At 40.5% G+C, this 18,688-nt stretch overlaps 1 protein-coding gene across 4 annotated transcripts in view; it reads left to right on the top strand.

Moving 5' to 3' along the window:
• The window catches only part of IPO5 (importin 5), a 72,779-nt gene that overhangs the window by 18,244 nt on the left and 35,847 nt on the right, over positions 1-18,688 (top strand). For 2 of the 4 annotated variants that reach the window (XM_033177393.1, XM_033177394.1), the window contains exons 4-9: positions 3,848-3,941; positions 9,621-9,701; positions 12,239-12,431; positions 15,845-15,947; positions 16,904-17,000; positions 17,208-17,312. In XM_033177393.1, the coding sequence (XP_033033284.1) occupies positions 3,848-3,941; positions 9,621-9,701; positions 12,239-12,431; positions 15,845-15,947; positions 16,904-17,000; positions 17,208-17,312 (673 nt within the window). Of the gene's footprint in view, positions 1-3,632; positions 3,942-9,250; positions 9,274-9,620; positions 9,702-12,238; positions 12,432-15,844; positions 15,948-16,903; positions 17,001-17,207; positions 17,313-18,688 lie in introns of those variants that run through there. The other 2 variants (XM_033177395.1, XM_033177396.1) reach the window with 2 other exon arrangements.

Here is an 18,688-nt window from a genome sequence, read left to right as displayed (position 1 = left end):
AATAATATTATACTTTTTATTATCCCCATTTTATAAATGAGAAATTGAGGCTTAGTGACATTAAGCACTCGAGGTTACACAGCTAGTAAGAGACTAAAGAGACAAATCCTCTAGACTCAAGTTCAAGGCTCTTTACCTTCCACCATTTGATCTCCTTGGGAAATAAATAAATCTATACTGCTGCAGGCTGCCTTTACGCAATATCTCAGTTATTTTCTTTTCTTTCTTTCTTTCTTTTTTTTTTTTGAGAGGAGTCTCTGTTGCCCATGCTATAGTGCAGTGGCATGATAATGGCTCACTGCAACCTCTGTCTCCTGGGTTCAAGTGATTCTCCTGCCTCAGCCTCCCAAGTAGCTGGGATTACAGCCATGCACCACCATACCCAGCTAATTTTTTTTGTATTTTTAGTAGAGACGGAGTCTCACCCTGTTGGCCAGGCTGGTCTCAAACTCCTGACCTCAAGGGATCCACCTGCCTCCCAAAGTGCTAGGATTACAGGCGTGAGCCACCGCACCCGGCCCCTGAGTTATTTTCTTATAAGAAAATGATACTCTTATAAACTATAAGGACACTCTCTATGAGAAATGGGCTTCTAAGTGCAGTAAGCTTCCCAGAAGGCTGAGCATTATAAACTCTCCAAAATGGCAAGCCTGCTACCAGAAATACAGTCCCCACCTAGGAGGTTTTCTAGACACCAGAACCAGTCTCCACTGTCAGGACATCTGCTATCTACCCCAAGTTTACTGGAATTTCTCCCATTTTTGGAGGGGGGTGGGTGGTCTCTTCATTCATTAACCTCAAAATGCTTCTCCTTCCCTTTTAATTGGATATTTAACATGTTAAAATAAGGCTGGACTGTGATTTTGTGTTCTAGCAGTTGATGTCACCACTAATACAAAATCGTTTTGTTTTTAGACTGCCTGAAATAATCTTAGGTTTACGCTTTGCCTCATTAAAAAAACAAGCTCCTGGCCAGGTGTGGTGGCTGAGGCCTGTAATCCTAGCACTTTGGGAGGCCAAGGCAGGAGGATCACCTGAGCTCAGGAGTTTGAGACTAGCCTGGGTAACAGGGCGAAACCCCATCTCTACCAAAACTACAAAAATTAGCCAGGTGTGGTGGCTTGTGCCTGCAGACCAGCCACTTGGAGGGGCTGAGGTGGGAGGGGCTTGAGCCCAGGAGGTGCAGGCTGCAGTGAGCCAAGATCACACCACTGCTCTCCAGCCTGGGCGACAGAGTGAGACTCTGTCTCAAAATAATAACGATAACAATAATAATAATAACAGTAAAAAAAATCTGCAAACTTGATTGAAATTTCTATTATTTAGTAACTATTAAGCAAATATATGTAATCTACAGACTCATTGCCAATAAAAACACATACCACAATAGGTGTTAAAAAGTAACTGGAGATTGGGCCATGCCCTAAGCAAGCCTCTAGGCAATTTATCAAATTTCACTGTTGACCTAGTCATTTGAATGAGTTGTTTTTGTCTGTAATTTTTTTTTTTTTTTTGAGATGGAGTCTTGGTCTGTCACCCAGGCTAGAGTGCAATGGCGCAATCTCAGGTCACCGTAACCTCCGCCTCCCGGGTTCAAGCGATTCTCCTACCTCAGCCTCCCGAATAGCTGGGATTACAGGCACCCACCACCAACCTGGCTAATTTTTGTATTTTTGGTAGAGACGTGCTTTCACCATATTGGCCAGGCTTGTCTCGAACTCCTGACCTCAGGTGATCTGCCCACCTCGGCCTCCCAAAGTGCTGGGATTATAGGCGCGAGCCACCATGCCCAGCCTTAAAATCTTAATAACCTTGGCTGATGATGAAACCTCCTCAGAATCCAGACACCCCAACTACCCACACACACACACAAAACCCAAAATCAAACAAAAAAAAAAACTGCCCCAAAGTAATGTGCATAGTGGTTTGTCTAGAACAAATAACGTAGCATGAGAATGAAAACTTGTCACATCTAAGAAATAGAAGTTCAACAAAGATAGGTCTGCAGACCCCCTGTAGAGAACCCATCATTGTCATGGCCCAAACCTTTCTAAGAGAATTTTCTCTAGGAATCAATTAGAATCCGTTAGAAAAAAATCTTGGCTGGCCATCACAATTGCACGTGGATCCCAGGGCTCAGCCCAGATTCTGGACACAGTGGCCAAGATTTAAAATCATTCACCAAAGAGCAAATGCTTTGACTTTCAAAGAGCAGAACTGCAGCAGAATAGCCAACAGGAAATTAAATTCCCTAAGGTAAATACTATGTACTGCCAGCTGTGTAGAACTACTCTCCATCTCACCCAATATGAAACCTCCTCACTAGAGATGTAGCGTCCCTTTGGGGCAGAAATGAATTGTTTTCGTAGCTGGGCACGGTGGCTCGTGCCTGTAATCCTAGCACTTTGGGAGGCCGAGGCGGGGGTGGAGGGGGTTATCCCGAGGCCAGGAGTTCGAGACCAGCCGGGCCAACATGGCGAAATCCCGTTTCTACTAAAAATACAAAAAAGTTAGTTGGGCATGGTGGCACATGCCTGTAATCCCAGCTACTTGGGAGGCTGAGGCATGAGAATTGCTTGAACCCGGGACGCAGAGGTTGCACTGAATCGAGATTGTGCCACTGAACTCCAGCCTAGGAGACAGAGCGGGGCTTCCACTGACACCCTTAGCCCAATGTATTGGATACAACAGGGTCTCAACAGAAGTACCCTTTGATTTGCACACCCCTCTCTCTGCCTTTGGCAGCCCCAGCAGTTAAAGAACATTGTGTGTATTATCGACGCATTAGAATGCTGAAATTGAAATTACACCTCTGGGTTCCTAGACTGAGATTGAGATATCAGCCCTGTAAACCAGGGCTCCTTTAGGAAGAAAGGTGTCTCTTGACGTTCCCAAATCATTGCGAGAACAGCATCCCTAAACAAGGGATTCAAGGGAACAGTCACAGATCCTCGGGTGGAGGCATGTTTGCTACGTGGACGTCCGAAGACGACCACGGGCTGGGGAAAGGCGGCCTGGCGGGAGAGCCCCGGGCTGAGTAACCCCTCTTCCGCGCAAGCCCCAGGCGTGAGTCACTGGCGAGTGAGGCGGGAGGAAGGGGCGCCCTGAGCCCATAGTCCTGGGGGAGGTCGGAGGGTCTGACAGCAAGAGGAGCCTGTGGGTGGAAGGTACCTGGGAAGTGGGTCTAAAGGGACTGCCTTCCTATATGTGGGTAAAGGGCTGGATCCCAGGGGGAAAAGGACCGAAAGGGTGGGGCCTGCTCCTGCGGCCGCGGGGAGGGGCCGGGGGTCCGCGAGTAGGCCGACCAGCCCGCGGCGCCGAAATCTCCCGCGCTCAGGAGCTGGCCCCTCCTCCCGGCCAGGCCTCAGGCCCCTCGCCGCGGCCGGGCCCGCCGGATGGCTCCTCCCGCTGTCCCCGCGACGCAGCCCTGCCCCAGCCCAGGCCTCGACTCCGACCACGACCCCGATCCCAGCCCTGGCCCGGCTGCGTAGCCGCCAGCCGACCCCACCCGCGTACAGTCGGCGGCCCACGGCGCGCGGCCAGTGACGACACCGCAGGGTGCGTGGCCAATCAGCGCGGCCCCCGAGGAGGCGGCCTCGGCCCCGCCCCCCTGCGCCCAGGGCCAGTGAGGCGCCGGCGCCGGCGGCAGCGGTGGGGTGAGAGGCCGCGAGGCCCCGCCCCGTCCTCCCCTTTCCCCTTTGCCCCGCCCTTCCCGCCCGGCCCCCCCAACAGCCCCGCGCCGCCGCTGGTGCCGGTCCCCGCGCTGGGCCCGCCCCCGCCCCTCCCGCGGCCCGCGAGCGCGCCTCACGGCTCCTGTCTCCCCTCCCTCCTTCTCTCTCACGCCTAGCGCAATGGCGGCGGCCGCGGCGGAGCAGCAACAGTTCTACCTGCTCCTGGGAAACCTGCTCAGCCCCGACAATGTGGTCCGGAAACAAGCAGAGGTAACCGAGTTCACCGCCCCCGTCTCCGCGCCCTGGCCGGCGCGCCGACCCTTTCCCGACGCCGGCCGCGCCGGGCCTCGGCCGGTCAGCGGCGGCCGCGCAGGCTGGGCCCGGCGGGCGGCGGCCGCGCAGCCCACGTGTGAGGCGGCCCGCGGCTCCCGGTCGTGCCCCCAGGCTTTTCCGGCCATTGCTGCCGCGGCGCCCGGCACCAGTTACCTCCCTGCCGCCGCTCGCACCCACGTGCGACCGGTCCCGACGCGCTGCCCCAGTCCAGGTGTGGGGTACAGGGCGGGCCCGGGGCCCCAACTTCGCTGGCCACCCCCTTTCCTAGCTCCCCGCTCGCCCCTTTCCCGCTTTCTCCCAGCGGGAGCCCCCACAGCCTTTCCAGCTGCTGTCTCCACCCAGCCTAGCGCTGTGGGTCTCCCAAACCCTGGCTGCTACCTTACCGGTCACGCCTGCGTCTACCCCCTGCTCATTTCCCACACCGGCTGTCCCTCTCTTTTTAAGTGTGTGCCCTTCCTTGTTCCTACTGCCTTTTTTCATTTAGTTCTTTTTCATTCTAATTCCTAACATCAGAAGCCAGATTTCCCTACCCCTTTCCACCCCCAGTTTTGTGAAGTTGCCTTTAGGGTTTCTTTCTATACAGTTTCCACCTTACTCTGGGCTTGTAATACACTTACTCTGCTCTTCCTTCAGACAAATTTTCTTTGCTCTCTAGAGAATCGTGGGATAAATGGATGTAGTGGGACTTCCGTTGTCTAACTGGGCCAGTACCATATGTTTAAGTCTTCAACTTCATTAAATATAACCGTAATCTGTGTTTTCAAACCTCCTCTTGTTCCTGGCCTCCAAAATGTGGAGATACTTTCAAGTGACAGTAATTTAAATATATCTGTAAGCTCATTTACCAAGTTCACTGGAAGACTGATGTTACATCGTCAGCGTTGAGACCACGATTATTATGGGATATTTCCAGGGGAGGGAGAAACTTTCCAGTTTCTTAGCTGACCGCTAAACCTGGTTATATATGGGTTTTTTGCAACCATGCGATTGAAGAGTTATGAAGGATGTTCAGCCAGATATTTTTAAAGAACAAAAATTAATTTTGCATATAGCCAATGAAATTGACTACAGGTCCTCTTTTGAACTCAGACCTGAAGACTTTTCCAGGTGTCTTTAAAACAACAGCGTTAATCCTTGTTTTGAATAGATGGTGGATGTGCTGGTTACACTTAGAGGTTTTATATTAAGTGAAGTAAACACACCCAAAATTCTGTTCTATATGAAGAGGCATTTTCAACTATTCACTTTATTAAGTTTTTATTTATTATATATGTAATACACGTTCAGGGTAAAAATTCAAACAGTGAATAGGTTCTTATCCCATTTCCCAAAGGTAACCACTTTTAAGTGTCTCGTGAGTCTTCCCTGCAAATTTAACATACACATTGATTTTTTACTTGAATGGGCTTATAATACTATTTACACTATTTTGCAACTTGAATTTTTCACTCAGTATATTTCACATTGCCTCATAAATGAGTTTTTTGGTCAGCTATAGATTATACATCATATGGATAGATATTTATATAAGCAACCTTCTAGGAAATGAATATTGTGGTTTCCAGTAACCTGCTCTTTTAAAAACAGTGCTATCTATGCACAGGAGTACGTATATACCTATCTTTGCATACTTTCCCAGGTTTACTTGGAGAATACTGAAAAGTGGCATTTGTTCCTAGAAGTAATATGCATGTATTGCACCAATTTGCCTTGGGGATATGATGATGCTTAAAAAGAAAAAATTAATGCTTTCTGCTAACTCTTGAGGTAATTTTTCGCCAAAATAAGTTTTTAATCCCAACCTATAATAGAAATTTCCATGTGTTACAAAGCAGAACAGCATTGTAATTAGTAAGCTAGTTTAATTCTCCCTCTTCTCTCCAGTTGCTTAAGTCTCTATTGTCAAGGCTAGTGGGGAATCTCTCTTCTATTGTACTAAATACCAGTGTCTGGTTTAGCTTGAATTCCAATTGGTGCCTGTTGTAAATCTTTTATCACTTACATCACATTGGGGATAGTTATCAGCATTCAGCACATTTTCTCATAAAGAATAATTGGAAATCAGTACTGTTATTCTCTTAGTCTCTTTATTCCTAGTGAAAACATTCAGATACTAGGTTTTTACTTTCTTTGTATATCCTGAGAATATATTAATATGTAAAGTAAGTATCACAGAATTTTCTAATTTGACCCCCAAAAAAATAAATGTTAAGAGAAGTTCTCTGGTGCCATGTAATGCCCTTTTCTTTTTTGCCTAATGAAATAATGGTTTTATAACAAATCAAATGAAATAAAATTAGCGTTAAGTCTGATACAGCAAATATAGAAATATTTTCTATGAACTGAAAAATTGGCCAGGGCTCAGTAAATATCTTTGTAATTTACTCATTCAAAATAAAAATACTTAGTTGACACATAAATACCAAACTGTTGACTAAGGTGACTTCTTTTGTATTCAAATATGGTTATATATTTGGTTGATATCATTGAAGAGATGTCAAAACTCTAAAAAGTTAAAACTTTTTTCATCGTATACGCCATTCAGTAGGCTTTATAGTTTATTTCTATTTTTTAATATGTGTAAGGATATTAACTTTATAGAAAATATTTCTCATTTGAAGAAACATATGTGAATGTCCCTAAGTCTCAGAATACAATAACTATTGAATAAATAGTTGACAAGTAGTACAGAGTATTCATGGTATTTATCACTAGACATTTTTATACGACGTAAGCTTAAGTATTTATTAATCATATGCATAGATTTTATTTTCTTACTAAGGTTCTCCATACAGAATTTGTTCCTCATGGATTCTAATAGAGAATTTAATTGAGTGTTTTTTGTAGAGACGGGGTCTTGCTGTGTTGGCCAGCCTGGTCTTGAACTCCTGGCCTCAGGTGATCCTTCCATCTCCCAAAGTGTTGGAATTACAGGCATGAGCCACCACACCCAGCCTGTTGTTGAGATTTCAATAGACAGAGGATAACATTGAAAAATATACCTGATTGTTGAGGAACCAGGGTGTTGATAGGTAAAAGTCATGCGTCCCCTCTTTTACTTTTCCTCATACAAGGTAGACTCACTATAAATATTTATGGAATGAGATGAGTACATATGAGCATTTCTTCTTCGTGGGCAGGGAAGAGGCAGAGTAGAAGTCTTTGCATTGTGTAAATTGTATAAGGTGGAATCAGATAGAATTGAAATTTTGTTTGCCACAACACTGGTAACATTCACTGAACCTAAGGACTAGTGCTAGGAATAGTATTAGAAACAGTCTTTATAATTCTTTTACGCTGATGTGCTAGGAACTCAGATACAAAGATAAAGAGTTACCATTCCTGTCTGTGTGGAACTTAGACTGTTTAACCATTATCCTTGACCATTGTGATGGTATTGATGTGACACTATATTTGCATTACCACAATGGAACGTATCAGATGGAGAGAACCCTCTCTCAGCCGAGGTCATCTGTCACTCATACTAAACTCTCCCACCATTGGCTTCTAATTCATTATGGAGTAGAGTTTAATATTTGACCCAGTGTTGAGTCTGCTAGAGTTAGACCAACAGTCTACATAGTCAAACCAACAGTTCCCCCTGGCAAGAGTAGGGAGCCTCAGGATTTATATTAGGTTTTCTGAGAGTGATAGCCTAGTAAAGAAGTGTTGGGCCAGGCGCAGTGGCTCATTCCTGTAATCCCAGTACTTTGGGAGGCCGAGGCGGGTGGATCACGAGGTCAGGAGTTCAAGACCAGGCTGGCCAAGATGGTGAAACCCCGTCTCTACTAAAAATACAAACAAATTAGCTGGGTGCAGTGGCAGGTGCCTGTAATCCCACCTACTCGGGAGACTGAGGCAGGAGAATCGCTTGAACCTGGACAGCAGAGGTTGCAGTGAACCAAAATCGCGCCACTGCACTCCAGCCTGGGCTACAGAGTGAGACTCCATCTCAGAAAAAAAAGAAGTTTTTGCAAAAACTTGATTTAGACCACTGGAAATTTAAGTGTTAAACATTGTTCACATTACCAGTGTATAAGTGGCTAACCTGGGTGCTTTTTATTGTACAGTGAGATACTTTTTAAATGAAAACATTATACTGCTGGTATAAGGTAAATATTAAGTGAAAAGTCTCAAAGGTACATAACCATTTTTGCATTCAGCTTGTGAATAGCTTTACATAAGTTATCTCTTCTGGATAAATAAATTCAGACCATCTTCTCCTCAGCTGTGAATACGTTTTGGCACAGTTTTCAGCATTGTTATGATCCTATGTGCTTTTTACTAGAATGGGAGCTTGAGGTTATCAGAAGATCTTGAATTCTCCTTTCCCCCAAAATCTGTTCTTCCCCAGACAGATATGTTTGAAAAGTTTGAAAACTGTAGCACTGCATAAATAGAACTGGTTGTTTAATGAAGTGAAACAGAGCTTTCCGTACCAGAGAGATTTTGAATATGGTTGGCCTTAGAGGACCAGAGTTCTGTCTGCTATTCATTGTCTGTGATCTTGGGCAAGTCATTAACTTATAAGCCTTTATTTCCTTATTTGTTAATATCTCATGGATGCCATGGGACGCTTAGTAAAAGGTTTAAGGTAGATATGGATTCAAAATAGCCTTGTTTTTCCTCCCTTGTCACTTTGTTCCAGAGAAGCCGCATAGATGTAGAGATATGGTAGCAATGAGAGCAGGTAGGCTCTAAAGAAATTAATGTTACCCACATAAGACTCAACTCTAAATTGCTGAATAAGAATGGATTATCTATTAACTAAGAGGCTTCTTAGAGGAAGCGATTCCAAGTGTACTTAAGTTGATTTCTTTTCCACAGTGAACGAATTAGAATTCTTGCATATAAATCTGCACTTCTCTGGACAGCATATAGTTGGTTCTTGTTTTTTAATCCATTCTGATCATCTCTCTCTTAATTGGTGTCAACTTTTTGTTGTTAACCAAATTGTTGTGATTTTACATTATTAACAGAGGATAGAGTGTCCTGAGTCACAAATCTGTTGCTGATAGATGTACAAAAGACATTAAAGCCCCCTGGCCAAATTTATCCTGACCACATTCATTTATCTATGTAGTATGGTTTTAGTATGATCCTTGCTTGGAAGAAAATGTAGCATAAAGGATTTGAATACTTTGTTTCTCTGACTTATTTCTAGGTGTGATGCCCCCCACTCTAAGTAGTGGTAATTTGAACCAGTTGTACATCATCCAGTCTAAAAAATGTTAACAAAACGGTTTCTCATGATGTAAGGTGATTTTAAGTGAGTACTAATATTTGCAGCACAATGGCTTAAGTCGCATTTGGCAATTTTTTGGCCCTCTTAGACCTTGAGTTTTGTTAACCAGGAATCATAAGTTGGGAAAACATGCACACACATTAGAGACATTTGTTAAAGAGATATAGGTAGAAAGGAACTTGATAACAACCCTTTGGACATCTTCTCTTCCCTAACATATCTGAAGTGTATTTCATGTCACAGAAGGTGTTAACACCAGACCTAGACTAAATAAATTTCTCGTGCATCCTTCCCGCTCTTCATTTCTTTCATTGATTTACTCATGAAGTTTTCTAACATTCTTTCCTAACCATTTTTTTCTTCCCACGCAGGAAACCTATGAGAATATCCCAGGCCAGTCAAAGATCACATTCCTCTTACAAGCCATCAGAAATACAACAGCTGCTGAAGAGGTACTACCTTAATATTTGTGACTATTAAATTCTTAGAAAATAAGATGATGATCGTAGTAGGAATGAGAATTGTGATTTACCACATAGACTTTACTAGAACTTTGTACTTATTATTTACTAAAAGCTACCTAGGAGTTATAATGTAATTTGTTTAAGTACTTTTTATTAATGATAATTGCCTTTTTTCCATATAAGATAATGTGTCTAGGGTAGATGAAGGTTAATGGTTTTATAAATTGCATAAGAATTATTAAATTAAAGTGATTTGATTTGATTGATTGATTTTGAGATGGAGTTTTACTCTGTTGCCCAGGCTTGAGTGCACTGGCACCATCTCGGCTCACTGCAACCTCTGCCTCCTGGGTTCAAGCAATTCTCCTGCCTCAGCCTCCCGAGTAACTGGGATTACAAGCCTGTGCCACCACGCCTGGTTAATTTTTGTGTTTTTAGTAGAGACGGGGTTTCACCATGTTGGCCAGGCTGGTCTCGAACTCCTCACCTCAAGTGATCCACCCCCGTCAGCCTCCCAAAGTGCTGGGATTACAGACATGATCCACCACACCCAGCCTATTTGAAGTGCTTTTTGCAGCTAAAAGTCTTTCCTTGAAACAATTTATTCTGAAGAAGTAAATTAGTTCAGTGTTTTGATGTGTTATCAATGTTTTTGAAAAAACATTTTTTTCCAATCTTTAAAAATTTATGCTTATAACCATCTCTAGATGAAGTGTATGTGCTAAAGGTATACTTAGGAGTGGAGACATTTTCTAGAATATTTTATTAGAATCATGGTTTTTAACTAATTACCTACTTCCTGTACCAAATTCAAATTTGTTTTCATTTTAAGAATTATTTTTCCCTATGGTAAAAACAGGCCGTTTTCTAGGATTTTATAGTTTCATACTTCTAATTGAGGCATTTCGTAGCTAATTTTCTTCCCCCCACCCCCACTTATAAGTTAATATCCTCATAAATATTGAATGCCATTGAATATGTTTACTTTGGAAAAGGTATAAAAATACCCAAGTCTAGAAAACTGTTCTACCTACAAAACATTACATTTAGAGTTCATAGTGTGAGAATTTTTTGCTAGCAGTCAAACTATATGTCAAATGCTTATCCTTGATGGAAATAAGTCATGCCAAACTTTTACATTATGTTTCACCTGACTTCTTCCAGTCAATCAATTTTCTCTAAGCAGATGAATAGTCAATCAGTTTAGACTAGCAACTTCATGTTCTCTCAACCACTTTAAAAGCCATATAAAAGTATCCCAGGTTTTTTTTCCTAGATGACAAGAGGTGCTTTTTTGCTTTTGTAGCATGTTTTTTTCTGTAACTCAAAATGGATGTCAAATGTGAAGAACCCTATATAGGGTGACTTCTATCACTAAAAACAGATGACTGTTTTAATTCTTGAAGATTAGTGCAAGTTAGCTAGTAAACAGAATTTAAAGCCAAGAATAATAATGAAAATTACTGAATTTTATTTTTAAAAACTTGTATTAAGCCTTATTTAAATCTTAACTTGATTTAAGAATTAGATGATTGTTGTAAATTAGTGACAGCATCTTGATTGTGTCTTTATAGTTTTTGGTATATGTGTGGGAAGAATTGCACATGAGTTTTAACCACTTTTATAAGAATTGTAACCACTTTGAATTATTTCTAGAACATGTTAAATATTTGTAAAGGTTTCTACCTACCATAAATGTTTCAATAAAAAGATTTCTCAGTGAAAAGTAGTGGAGGAAAAAAAAATTGTCAATTTTATTTGTATAGCTTAACATTTTTGGTTGGTCAAATTCCCAAAGTAATTATAGTGATAATGAGTAACATCAGCTTGGAGAAATCAAGAGCAGGAAAGATTAGGTTCAATATTCCCAATAGTTTGTTGGTTCGATTTGATAAAATTTGAGTATGTCATTTGTCTTAGCTTTTCTTTTGATAATCTCAAGAAATGTTATACAGAAAATGCCAAACTTAATTACACAGATTTGAAAATGAAAATCCAAGAATACACATGTTGAGATGGATTAGCACTTTTTAGGTATTGGGAACTTGTAATGTTTGTTTGCATGAAAGAAGCATTTTATCTAAGATGTTATCAAAGGGCAGTTATGTAACAAGTTAGGTCAGGCTGGGAACCTAAGGTTGGGTGGGAAAGGCACTTGATATTCTAGAATGAGGCCAGACAGAAAGGTAGGAAAAGAGCATTCATTATAGGGTTTACAATTTAAGATTTGTTTTTCTCCCAAATAATGTGTTAAAAATAGGGATTAAAGACAGGTTTATCATTGCTAAGATATGTGTTCCTAATTGAATTGTAATGTGATTAGGAGTTCTCCTCACCTTGAGTACAAATGGCTTATTTTGTGGCACTAAGAAAATAAGTTCATATAATAGATAATGTAATTAGAAATAGTTATATATTTACGTCTTTAGAAAATTAGCAAGGCACTTTTGAAATATAAAAATACAACAGTGAAATACATCAGTGGCAGAGTGAATCTAGTTATTAACAATGTTATCTATTTATAGGCTAGACAAATGGCCGCCGTTCTCCTAAGACGTCTCTTGTCCTCTGCATTTGATGAAGTCTATCCAGCACTTCCCTCTGATGTTCAGACTGCCATCAAGAGTGAGCTACTCATGATTATTCAGATGGAAACACAATCTAGCATGAGGAAAAAAGTTTGTGATATTGCGGCAGAACTGGCCAGGAATTTAATAGGTGTGTATGCAGGTGCACTCATGTTACCAAAAACATGGGTATATCCTTCCTTTTTTTTTTTTTTAGTGGAATCTTTTCGAGTAAGACTCATAAGTACCTGAGTAGCATTTATTCTATTTAAAATGAGTGTGCTTGTGGATTTTGCATTTAGAGCCAGAGATTACAGATAGATGTTTGTGAAATCCAGTCATAGGACTTACCTGTTGGTATTCAAATTACCCATATGAGGCTAGGCACAGTGGCTCACGTCTGTAATCTCAGCACTTCAGGAGGCCAAGATGGGCACATCGCTTGGGTCCAACAGTTCAAGACGAGCCTGGGCAACATGGCAAAACCCCATCTCTACAAAAAATTAGTGGGCGTGATGGTGTGCACCTGTAGTCTCAGTTACTTGGGAGGCTGAGATTGGAGATCACCTGAGCCCTAGAAGCTGGAGACTGCATTAAGCCGTGATCACGCTACTGCACTCCAGCCTGGGCAACAAAGCAAGATTCTGTCTCAAAATAAAAAAAAAAAATCCATGTGGAAAAGTAGTTTTGTAATTTGCTTGAAAATTGGCAGTTATATTTCCTCCTAAATCTGTAATGTTTTAGAAGCACAGGCTAATTAATAGTATAACCTACTTTGTACATTAAACTTGCCATTTGAACTAAAAATCAGTGACTCCAGTGCTTTTGCTGTTGTACATATATGATGATAAATATACATATACTGTTATGCAGCTATACTATGTCTTTTTTTTTTTTTTTTTTTTTTAAGAGACAGAGTTTCACTCTTATTGCCCAGGCTGGAGTGCAATGGTGCGATCTTGGCTCACCACAACCTCTGCCTCCCAGGTTCAAGTGATTTTCCTGCCTCAGCCTCCTGAGTAGCTGGAATTAGCTGGTGGCATGCGCCACCACGCCCGGCTAATTTTTTTTTGTATTTTTAGGGTTTCTCCATGTTGATCAGGCTGGTCTGGAACTCCCGACCTTAGGTGATCTGTTCATCTCGGCCTTCCAAAGTGATAGGATTATAGGCGTGAGCCACTGCGCCCAGCCTACTATGTACATTTTTAATGCCCAAAAAATATTTTTTTAAGTCAGGTAAAAGGCAAACATAAAATGCATTTTACTAAAGGTAAAAATCCTTTTTGGCCAACTAAAAATAATAATAATGTAATTGAACATGCTACTTTTTTATCTTGCGCAAAAAGCTTTATTTCCATTTGGTCTAGGGCTTGGGAGAGGTCTCCAGCGTGGTGGCTGGAGGGAGAGAGGCTCAGGCAGAAGCCCTGATAGTTTGAGGGGGACCCTCAGAGGTTCCTGGGCTTTTAGTGTTGTTTAATGATGAGCCTTTTGAAGAGACACTTGCCCAGCTCAACCTAGGAGCCAGCTAGCCTGTGGAGGTTGGTCACATGGTCACCCATCTTAATGAGTTTCACTTCCTCATCTAGGAAGTGGCTCTCCAAGAAGTCACAGAGATGGGAATCTGTGCAGGCAGAACCCAGGGCATGAAGATCCAAAAGGGCCTGGCTCCTGGTTCAAGTTCTTCTCCAGGGCCATGACAGCTTCCATGGTGTCTCAGGTTTTGTCCCACTCATCTTCGTACTTCCTGCTCGTAGAAGAGAGTGTGGCCACTGCTTTCTTTTTTTTTTTCTGGACAGGCATTTATAAGTGTGTTTGTAAGCGCAGCTTGTTTAGATGACATTTTTAATAGTTGAAGATCAAGGTTAAATGGGACATTATTATTGATTGAGCTTAGTACATTATGACACTAATTTTAAAATCTCATCAACCAGTAATGCAGTAAGTTCTCGTTCAATTCAGCTAGCAGATTGTATCCTTTCTTATATCAAGCATTTCTTAGAAACTAATGGGGAATATGTCAATTCTTTATATTTTAGATGAGTTCAAATTAATTTTTTTAGACAGTTTTGCTCTGTTGCCCCGGCTTGAGTGCAGTGGTGTGATCACGGCTTACTGCAGCCTCCACCTCCCGAGTTCAAGTGGTTCTCCTGCCTCAGCCTCCTATACGCCCAGCAATTTTTGTATTTTTTTAGTAGAGATGGTGCCAACTGGGTTTCACCCTGTTGGTCAGGCTAGTCTCGAATGCCTAACCTCAAATGGTCTGCCCACCTTGGCCTCCCTAAGTGCTGAGATTATAGGCATGAGCCATAGCACCTGGCCCTAATTTTGAATATTTTTAAATTGTTTAGAAAATTCTACTTTCCAGTTTTAAGTATGCAGATACGAATTTTTATAGGTGACATCATTTCTCATTCAGAAACACTTGACAGTGCAAACCTTTCCAAAGTGTTCAAAGTGCTCTCATAGATTTTTTTTTAAGCTACTATTTTATTTCCCCTCAAAGTATCATCTTTAGGTTGAAGAGACATTTAATGTCAGCTTAGCAGCACACTTGTCATTTCACAAGAGTTCAAATATGGGGGGAAGTTGAAAAAGAAAACATCTGTAATTCCTTTGTGAGTTGTGTAACTCTTACGGTCTTTGCGGCAATATAACCATAGTCTCATAAATGGCACCGTAGATTTTTGTGGTCACTCATTTTTATTATAAAGTATTATTTAAAATCTCTTAATCTTGTTAAATAGTAAGCATATTAATAACGTCCTCTGGCACTATTTGCACCAAACTGCAACGTGTGAGCACCCTGTGTGAGTCCTGAGATTCTAACCCTGATGTCTTCTCAGGTTCCAAAGTCATTGTTACTTTGATTTCAAGACCTTGCCACCAAATACTAGCTTTGCCTACTTTTTCAACTCTTTAATGACAATGGTGTATATAAAGGAGTCAAGCAATCAGATATTTGTACAGGTAAAAGTGCTGCCTTCTCTTCAAATTCCACTCCTTAGAAATAACCTCTGCGGGCCAGGCACGGTGGCTCATGCGTGTAATCCTAGTACTTTGGGAGGCAGAGGCAGTTGGATCACCCAAGGTCAGGAGTTTGAGACCAGCCTGGCCGACATGGCAAAACCTCGTCTCTACTGAAAATACAAAAATTAGCCAGGCATGGTGTCAGGCGCCTGTAATCCCAGCTACTCGGAAGGCCGAGGTAGGAGAATTGCTTGAACCCTGGAGGTGGAGGTTGCAGTGAGCCAAGATCATGCCATTGCACTGCAGCCTGGGTAAAAGAGCAAAACTCCATCTCAAAAAAAAACCTCTGCTGATATACCTGATTAACCCAAATACAGAGTTGTTTGGTTTGTTGGTTTGTTGGGTTTTTTTTTAAACAAAATTATGAAGCCATTTTTATGGCTAAAGGACAGAATGTTATGCAGTTTTTAAAAATAGCAAAAGTGACATTTTTCACTACTCCATGTTTTGAATGAGGCTTATGAAATGAAAGGATTTACTCCTAGAATATTGAAGTTCTGACTTACACACTTTATGTCTGGATTTCTTTACTTTTAGATGAAGATGGCAATAACCAGTGGCCTGAAGGTTTGAAGTTCCTTTTTGATTCAGTCAGCTCTCAAAATGTGGGACTGCGGGAAGCTGCCCTTCACATTTTCTGGTATATACATTCATCTAGTTTTTTGAGACATTTGATTTCATGAATACCCTAAACACCTTTTAATTGATTATTTTAGCCTAATTTAACTTGATACTTAAAATGAAAATAATGCCTTTACATAAGCTTTGTTTGTATTTGTATTGGAAGCAAAAATTTTTTTAAAGGGCCTTTGATTTCATGTTGTGATCTTTTTTGTACACAAAGGTTCTCTACAGCTTGCTTGCTTTCTCTTTGTCTTTTATGATTCTGAAAGTTTTATTGAACAGTTTCATTTATTTGGAGATTAACACAATACTGAATGTAGCTTTTCGAAAACCACATTACTAATGGTGTCTTGAAGAGGAGAAGGAGAATGCAGGTGAATCCTATTATGTTTTCTGGATCTTCTGTGACCAAATTTTATAATATTTTAACAAACCTGTATATTTATAAGCAAATAGTCTAAGTTTAGAATTAAGTGATTATTCTTTGCCCCACTGTGTTATATTTTTCTACTACACCTAAAATGTGATCAAGATCATACACATTTTAGGCATTATATCATTTTCTACTTTAGTTGTCTTATGTATCTTTGTTAATATCAGTAATTCAGATTAGAGAATGCAGATGGTCAGAGAGCATAGTTACTGTAGTTTTCATCTGAAAACCTGTGGTTGCTCTTGTCCCATCCTGCACTCCAGGTCAGCTTTCGACTGAGACAGAGTAATAAGGATAAAAGCATGTAGCTGGGAATGGGCTGTTGAGTAGCCTCTACTCCCAGCCCAGACTTCTCCAGTATGTTTTCATTCACTTAACCCAAAAACAGGATTGCTTAGAAAATGGGTAGATGATGTTCAACCTATGGATTAATGCGTACTGAGTCAGGTAAACAAACAGTTCATTAGAGATTCTAGCTCATACTTTACCAAGATATTAATATAATGTAGCTTTTAAAGAATGTTTGGATTACCTTTTAGGAACTTCCCTGGAATTTTTGGGAACCAGCAGCAGCACTATTTAGACGTCATCAAACGGATGTTAGTTCAGTGTATGCAAGATCAGGAACACCCGTCGGTAAATAATTTCAATCATATTAATGTTGCCATCTATTTTAATCTGATTTGTGAAAGAAATTAGTATATTAGGAGGTTTTTACTTTTATACTTTAAAATGTAAACACCAGTTTTACTGATAAAGAATAATTTGATCTTGAATAAGAAAGCTTGAATTTGTGTTTATCAAAAATTTCTCAGGCTTGACATTTTTTCCTCTTCATTTTAGATTAGAACTTTATCTGCTAGAGCTACAGCTGCATTTATACTTGCAAATGAGCATAATGTTGCTCTGTTCAAACATTTTGCAGACTTGCTACCAGGATTTCTACAGGTATGAAAACAATATAGAATAAATCATAATTATATCTTACTTGGTTCTTTAATGCATTCAATCATTTATGCAATAAATTCTTACTGCCTATTATGTTCTGGCACTAGGGATACAAGAGTGAACAAAACATGCAGATCTCAGTCTCCATTGAGCTTATGGCTACTGACTTTGAAAAACGTTTTTAGTCTCTTAAATATTTATAGTTATAAAATTTTCCTGTAAAGTAAATGGTGTAAGCAGTTATATGCTTATTATTGGATATATGGTCATGTAGATTATTTCCGTTAAATCAGTCAAATAACCTGTGAGATTTAAGGCCCGTTTTACATAAGGAGAAACTACTGTTAACTACAGGGTGTGTAATAGTTTGTATTATAATGTAAGTTTATAGTTAATTCACATTATCATTAAGGATGTTAATGTTTTAAGGATACTTTCTGCTTTAATCAGAAAGCAAAATAAGATTAGACAAGATAGAGTATATATTCAGGGCAACTTGAATCTATGTTCCTGGGGGAAAAAAATTTAATTAAAATAAAATTTAAAAGATTGTACAAGTTGGTGGTTCCCAACCTTGTCAGCCTCCAAACTCGTTTTTTATGACAATTTTTAGTAATTTTTCATATACTCTTCTAAAGATGAAATGCATAAGTAATGTAACATATATGTGCACAATTTTTTAGAATATATATATGGCCTTAACTAAATATAAAGAACTACAAAGAAAACATATAATAAAATGGCTTGCTTTTCTTCTATGTAAATGGTCAGACAAGACTACACTAAAAGACATAATAGACTAGGTGGTTTCCAAGTGATCTATACAAATGTAATAGCTAAAACTGGGCTGATAACAAAGATGTTGGTAAGTCAAACACCACAGTTCCCATTAGAATTGGTGATAAGATTTCTTAAAATAGTAAGGTTCTGAACAAAGCAATGTAGAGACTGAGTGTCTCTTATTCAGAATGCTTGGGAATAGAAGTGTTTCGGATCTCAAAATTTTTTCAAATTTTGAAACACTGTGTATTTGTGTTATACTTACCAGTTGAGCATCTCAAGTCAGAAATCCGAAATACTCAAATGCGCATTTCCTTTGAGTGACGTGTCTGTGTTCAAAAAGTTGAGGATTTCAGAGCATTTTGGATTTGGGATGTTCCACCTGTATGTATCCGTTCTTGATTGATACAGTAGTTACATTGGAGGGGGGATAACAGTTGTTAAAACCAGGCAAAACATAATTTGTGAGTTAGGCTCTAGGTTCAGATCATTATAAAGAGTTTTTCCTTTTTTGTAAATGTCTGGGGTTTGTACAGATGTGAAATGCATAATGAGAAGATCATGTAAGTCCCTTGTGCTCGTGTCTCAGGTCAGGA

The sequence above is a fragment of the Trachypithecus francoisi genome, unplaced genomic scaffold (assembly GCF_009764315.1).
Source record: "Trachypithecus francoisi isolate TF-2019V2 unplaced genomic scaffold, Tfra_2.0 Lachesis_group18, whole genome shotgun sequence".
NCBI classification, from domain to species: Eukaryota; Metazoa; Chordata; class Mammalia; order Primates; family Cercopithecidae; genus Trachypithecus; species Trachypithecus francoisi.
Note: the sequence above shows the minus strand (reverse complement) of the source record. Positions and strands in the feature narration are given on the sequence as shown.